The sequence below is a fragment of the Triticum dicoccoides genome, chromosome 7B, assembly GCF_002162155.2.
Source record: "Triticum dicoccoides isolate Atlit2015 ecotype Zavitan chromosome 7B, WEW_v2.0, whole genome shotgun sequence".
Lineage (NCBI taxonomy): Eukaryota > Viridiplantae > Streptophyta > Magnoliopsida > Poales > Poaceae > Triticum > Triticum dicoccoides.
Genome location: NC_041393.1, coordinates 758,760,661 through 758,767,312, shown reverse-complemented (window position 1 = coordinate 758,767,312; position 6,652 = coordinate 758,760,661). Strand labels below are relative to the sequence as shown.

At 47.1% G+C, this 6,652-nt stretch overlaps 1 protein-coding gene and 1 pseudogene across 1 annotated transcript; both read right to left on the bottom strand.

Annotated features, from left to right (window-relative positions):
* Positions 1-1,213: 1,213 nt before the first annotated feature.
* On the bottom strand, positions 1,214-1,355 carry LOC119342414 (annotated as a pseudogene).
* Positions 1,356-2,981: 1,626 nt separating this feature from the next.
* On the bottom strand, positions 2,982-5,388 carry LOC119339713 (disease resistance protein RGA5-like). The gene is made up of 3 exons (XM_037611670.1): positions 4,550-5,388; positions 3,611-4,281; positions 2,982-3,337 (listed from the first exon to the last, which is right to left on the bottom strand). The coding sequence occupies exons 1-3, from the start codon at positions 5,386-5,388 to the stop codon at positions 2,982-2,984; spliced, it is 1,866 nt and encodes a 621-aa protein (XP_037467567.1).
* Positions 5,389-6,652: the final 1,264 nt, after the last annotated feature.

Genomic DNA, 6,652 nt, shown 5'->3' with positions numbered 1-6,652 from the left:
AAGGAATTTAGGCGTTCATATTCGCCACCCCAGTCTGTTTGCATAGTGATTATTTTTTTATTGAACAACCTTTCAACAAGGGTTTGAAATTCATGAAAGATCTTAAACACTTCGGATCGATGCTTAAGTAGATATATCCACGTGAATTTGCTGTAATCATCAATGAAAGACACATAGTAGTTTTTCTTATTGATAGAATCACGGGCAGGCCCCCATACATCGGAGAAAATTTGCTCTAAAGAAGCTTTAGACACACTATTTGAACTAGGGTAAGGAAGTTGGTGACTTTTGCCCATCTGGCATGCATCACAAACTCCTTCTTTATTCAACTCGCTACTAGAAAAGGGAATATTGTTCTGGCTAAGAACATGACGCACTATGGTGGATGACGGATGCCCTAGCCGACTGTGCCACCTTTCAACAGGCAGTTTATTTGCACCGAACGCTCGCTTGCTTGAACTAAAGGGAGCCGATGATACGGGGTAGAGACCTTGTCTACACCTGCAGCGCAGAAGGGTTTTCCTCGTTCCCTGTTCCTTGACGAGAAAAAAAATTGGGTGAACTTCAAGGAAAGTATGATTATCAGTGGACAAGCGATGAGTGGAGATAAGGTTTTTTGCGGCATCGGGCACATGCAAGATGTTCTTAAGATGAAGATCACGAGTAGGGGTACGAACGGTAGTATGACCAATATGACTAATTTCCATACCTTCTCCGTTTGCAGTGTGGACTTGATCGTTGCCGTGGTACTTGTTGTGGACGGTCAACTTGTCGAGTTCGCTGGTGATGTGATCGGTGGCGCCAGTGTCCAGATACCAGTTGGTATCTACTCCATAGGACGAGGTTGTGGCAGATCCGGCGCTCTTCTCGTTCTTGGTGTAGGAGATGTCGAAGCGCCGGTAGCATTCGAGGGCGGTGTGATTCGGCCTCTTGCATATCTGACAGACGACCTCAGGAAGATCATCGATTCCTCTGTTGCCGTTGCCGTTGCCGCGGCCTCCATTGCCACGACCAACGCCTCCATTGCCACGGCCTCTATTGCCGAGGCCGCCTCCATTGCCACGGCCTCTGTTGCCGCGGCCGCCTCCTCCATTACCGCGGCCACCATTGCCACGGCCACTTCCACCGCGGCCAAAACCACCACGACCACGAGAGGTAGTATTGGCCGATGACTGGGAGGAGTGGTTGCCACCTTCGAACATAGCAAGACGCTTTTCAAAACCGATCAACTGAGGGTAAAGTTCAGCTACCTTGATTGGTTCAGTCCTCGCGGCGCAAATGGACGAGACAAACGAGATGTAGTCATAGTCTAGTCCGGCGAGGATGTAGGAGACCATGTCATCATCGTCGAGTGGCTTGCCTGCTGAAGCCATCTCGTCGCCCAGCGCTTTCATGCGCCCGATGTAGTCGGCGATGGTCACGGTGCCCTTTTTGGTGGTGGAGAGGGCGATCTGCGTGTTGACGATGTTGGCCTGCGTCTGGGAGAGGAACATCTCCCTGATGGCGGTCCATGCCACGGCGGCCTTGGTGCAGTGGGCGACTTGAATCATCACAGGTGGTGAGATCGAGTTGAAGATGAAGCTCAGCACCTGCGAGTCTTGCGCCAGGGTGACAAGATACGCCGGGTTTGGCACATCTGTCGGCTTACCGTCTTTATCGACAAGCTTGGGCTCCGGGAACGGGTGATCAGGGTTGAGGTGATCAATCAGCTGCGCTCCGCGGATGGTGGCTAGGGCTTGTGCACGCCAGACCAGGTAGTTGCCCCGGTGCAGCTTGTCAGCGATGGGAATGAGGGCGAAAGCGGCGGCGGCGGAGCTGGAGCTAGCCATGACTAGGTTTGGATGTTGGAGAGGAAGTTGGCTCTGAATACCATGAAAGATTGGATGAAGCGTATGCCTCTGGCAGGGACGCGTTGCATGTTATATAGGCAAAGGAGTTTACAAGATTTGGTAGTTCGGTTATTGGATTGATCCTCAAGAAAGATATACAAGATGAGGATGAATCCTAACAACTACAACTACAGATTACAACAACCACGCAACACGCTAGCCTACCGGGCGTACTGGGCGTATGTACGGTTTATATTTATACCATATATACGTGTTACAATGTATTCTAACACGGATTTGGATGGATATGACTTGTTGTAGAGCACAACTGTTGATCACCTTCTCAGTCGCTCACGTTGACAACTGCTACAGACCCCACATCTTCTTCCAGTTCTTTGGGTAAACCTTTGAAACAAAGAAAGAAGAATGATCATTAACTCCAGAAGAGAATTAAGCTAGCTAATTCTGTCAGTCTACAGAGGCCTGGCTGCGTGAGACAAAGGACTTACGAGCCTGATTCCAATGAAAGGTGGGACGGTTGGGATGCGCATCCAATGCGAGCTGCAGCATATCAACCGCTTTTTGCACTGCTGCCAAGCAGTTTTCCTCAAACCAAAGACAAACCATGACTTTCTGGAGAAAAGGAAGGTGTCGCATGTCGACGTTCATGTCACCATCAACGATGTGCGACGCTCGGGCAAAGAAGTTAAAGGAATCCAGCCGGGGCATAGATCCTCGTGGAAACATAGATGGCCCCGTCTGAAAACAATAGAATCTATAATCTCTCAGGCATGGGAATGTATCCGCGCCAATGATGAACCTTTGGATAGGAGTGCATTGGGCTCTGGTGGTTCTCACACGGAGGGAGCGAAGAGCAGGAAAGTTCCCAAGGATCTGAATGTCAACCTCTGGCCTCACTATATCCACTCCTATAGCCAAGCAGGTGAGGACGGGAAACAACGATGGATTAATCCATCTAGGCAGTGTCGAGGTACAATAATTAAACCTAAGGGTCTGGAGTTCTGATGGGGGCACCCAGCCGTCCCAGCTGAGATCGAACCTTGCATCCCCATCATTAGAAATATTTAGACTATGCAATTTCCGCAGATTGGCGAGGGATACCAACAAAGAATTACACACACTCTCGTTGCCTCACTTCCAGAAAAGTCCCAGCACCCTTAGCTCCATCAGCTTCCCAAGCTCCTTCTCAATGGCATCAGTACCGCCCACACACACTGTATTCAGCTGTTCTAAGGACACCAAGTTCCCTATCCCAACTGGCAATGCAATATTTGTATAAACATATAGGCACATCAAATGTCCTAACCGAGCAACACCTGATGGCACCTCGTCAACTCCATGTATTCTTAAGTCCAATGTTTGTAAAAAATGCAGCTTTCCAACTTTCATGGGGAGAACACCAACATATGTATCGAGTAATCCTAGGTACCTCAGATGTAATAAATTCTCAACACATATGTGACTACTTTCCCTAAGATCACAACCTTCTAGATCCAATACACGCAAAAGTTGGAAGTTCGAAAGAGTCTGAATCAGATCAACATCAGTTCTAAAGAGAGTAACAGACCTCAACTTTGACATACTTGTGGTGTCGATCCGATTGGTCGTGAGGTCTGACATGCTATTCTGAAAGGATAACCTGCGCACCATGCTATCCGAATTACTTCTGCTTTGCTTAGTACCATCCAATATAGTAACAAAGTTTTCTCCACTGGACAGAGAACATATCATATCAAGTACCATATCATGTACACGACAACCTTCCGACCTATATTCAACATCAACATATATTGGTTGAATCAAGTTTCTGTTTATCAACTCACTGAAATATCTCTCTCCGAGCTCAAATAGTCTAATTTCTTCTTCTCCGGCTTGGATAAAGCCTTCAGCTATCCACCTCCATATCAACCGGTCTCTTCTTATGTCATGATCTTCTGGGAATACACCGAGATATAAAAAACAAGTCTTTAGATGGGAAGGTAGATTGTAATAACTAAATGATAGTATTCTCTGCATATCCTTTGAAGTACCACCTTCTGCAAGCCCACGGCCAATAGAACTGAGTATCTTGTCCCATTGATACTTTGGCTTTATATGCTGATCATTACTGGCTAAAAGACTGGCAATAGTAATGATGGCTAGTGGCACTCCACCACATTTCCTCAAAATTTCTGTAGATACTTGCTCCAATTCATCGGGACAATCACTTCCCTGGGAGAATATTCTTTTGTTGAAGAGTCTTTTGGAGTCATCATCATCAAGGGGTTTCATATTATGAATAATATCACTACCAGATGGGCAACATGCTTTAGAAACACTGCTTATGCGGGTTGTCGTTATTACTCGACTACCGAGATTGCTCTTAGGGAAAACACACTTGATAATTTCCCATGCATCTTCACTCCATATATCGTCAATCACGATTAAGTACCTGTGTGATTTTTTAGAGTGTTAGTTCCATAGTTTTAACTAGCGCGCTATCTCGGTGCTATAGCATTTGGAGGGGCATCATGCTAAGTCGTTTAACGTCATTTAGCGTGCTATAGCACCAATTTAGCATGCCAATACTTCTACCCCTATTTGCCATAGCCTGTTATTTAAAACTTTGGTTATCTCACATATCAATGAACACACACATAACCAGGTTTCTATTTGTATAATATTTATTAATTTGGAGGTGTATATAAATGAATTCATACCTCTTATCATTAAGAAATGCTCTCATCTCGTCGATGAGTTGTTGATTGTCCCTAACAGCCTCATTGATGTGTGCAAACGTAGCCCTATCAAGTCCGTACAACATCTTCTTGAAAATCTCTGTTATAATCGGATTCCGAGACACTGAAATAAACACTCCATAGTCAAACTGCACTATGATCTTGTCATACACTGCTTTGCTAAGCGTTGTCTTGCCCAATCCTCCAAATCCAACAATAGACAACGTCTTGAGTTGCTGCCTTGACATCCCATCTCCATCAAATAGCTTCTCAATCAGCTCATCCCGTGTCTCCTCGATGCCCACGAGCTCTGTGATATCTTTGTACACAGCCTTCATGCGAGGATCAACGATATTACGGGCACCATTGGCGCAGGCCTCAAGCGCGTACCTTTGACGGAGCTCGCCAAGCTCCTTGGCGAGCTCCTGCGCATCTCGGACGGCGCCATGGATCTGATGGAGAGCCATGCCCTTGCTGAACAGCTTCTTGGTCTGCTTGACGAACTTATTGACTCTGTTCTTCATGCTGTTGCGGCTGAGTTCACCATGGCCGCCGTCGTACAGGTGGACCATGTACGCATCCACAGCGTCCTCCATGTTGTAGGAGAGCTCCCGGACCTTGTCCGCCCATATTCGGACTTGTGGGTCCAGCTGCTCCACCGGCACGTCGCCGACCTTGTGGAGGAAGACGTACATCATCTCCAGCTCTGTCCGGAGGGACTTGACGCTCTTCTTCATGCGGTTGCTGAGAGTGAATTCGGCCATGAGGAGGTCGCCGAGCTTACGCAGGAGGGGGCTCAGTGCCCCAGCTGCAACCTGCATCGCGCGGGTGGTGTTTCAGGGGAAGGAGCGAGGGTAGGTATTTCTGCACAAGTTGTATGTACAATGATGCTCTTTGCTCCTGTTGTGTGGTGGGTTAGTGTTGTACTGAAGTGAGGGAGGCAGATAAACAAGACAGTCTCACATTCAAGCTGACTCACCATTTCACCAATATCCACCTGGTTACATTATTTGTTCCCTCTATATAAATCAAAGTTTTAAATCGTGGGCGAAAAGTGCGCTATCGCGGCGCAATCAGCTGGGGAGCCTCACCAATGCCAATAAACAAGACAGTGTCACATTCAAGCTGACTCACCAATATACATCTTGTTACATTATTTGTTTCCTTGATCTAAATAGAAGTAACATGCAGGCCTAGCTATCACTTGAACAGAGGTCCAAAATCCGTCGTGAGCATTCAAGCCATTGATCAGCTGATATTCGCTCAAACTGTGATGGCATTCTTCTTCTTAGATTTTCAAACGTTTGTTTTGTACGCCTAAAACGGAGCACGAACTTTGGCCAGAGGTAGTAGCTAGGAATGGTTCTGCAAGACCGTGATTTTTCAAGAGCTAAGCAAAAGCAAACTAAAATTCCATCGTTTTCAGGAGTACGTGGCTCCCTGTTTGTTGGACCAATCGATCAAAGCTTTCGGCTTTGTTGCAAAATTATCCCTTGCTAACCACCCTCACATTGCTGTCTCTAGTTCTGGCCTCATGCATGTGAATTTTATGGTTGTCCCATTCACCTATTCTTTAGAACGTAACCGTCAAGATGGCCGGCCTTACAAATATTTATATTTCGTTCATGAGGCAAATCAAGATGGCTGTTTTCCCTCCTGGAGCATCATTTTGGAGCAGGTGCTGGCTAGAGAGTCAAGAGGTGGAGCGGTGTTCCATCTACCACATCAAAGACAGCGGGTCTCAGCGGCATGGCGCACTGGGGTCTCGTTGATGGACGCATGTGGATGAACGCGCGCTGGATGGTGGCGCTGCCTGATGTCGTTGTGGCATCGACAACATAAAAGCCTGACAAGGTAAATGCGCCGATCCATCCTAAAGGTGGACGACGAAAGACGGCGGCCGCGGCGGATTCTATTGCATGCACATGCGATGTGCGCTGAGGGTCTGCTATACCGGTTGGTGCTCTCCGCTCACCGTTGGACGGCTTGTTAAGGCCACCAAATTAGATGTGTACGTTGGTGTAAGGTATGGTCACATCATCAAGTTTGTAGGTGTATTTGTTTTATGAGACTTTGCTGAATACT

What these genes read in the sequence shown, in the direction of transcription:
- LOC119339713 (XM_037611670.1), bottom strand. Translation starts at nt 5,388, where the DNA reads ATGCAGGTTGCAGCTGGGGCACTGAGCCCCCTCCTGCGTAAGCTCGGC. An exon ending in GCATTTCTTAATGATAAGAG is followed by an intron (nt 4,282 to 4,549) that starts GTATGAATTCAT and finishes AAAATCACACAG; the next exon opens with GTACTTAATCGTGATTGACG. An exon ending in TGTTGAATATAGGTCGGAAG is followed by an intron (nt 3,338 to 3,610) that starts GTTGTCGTGTAC and finishes TATTGGATCTAG; the next exon opens with AAGGTTGTGATCTTAGGGAA.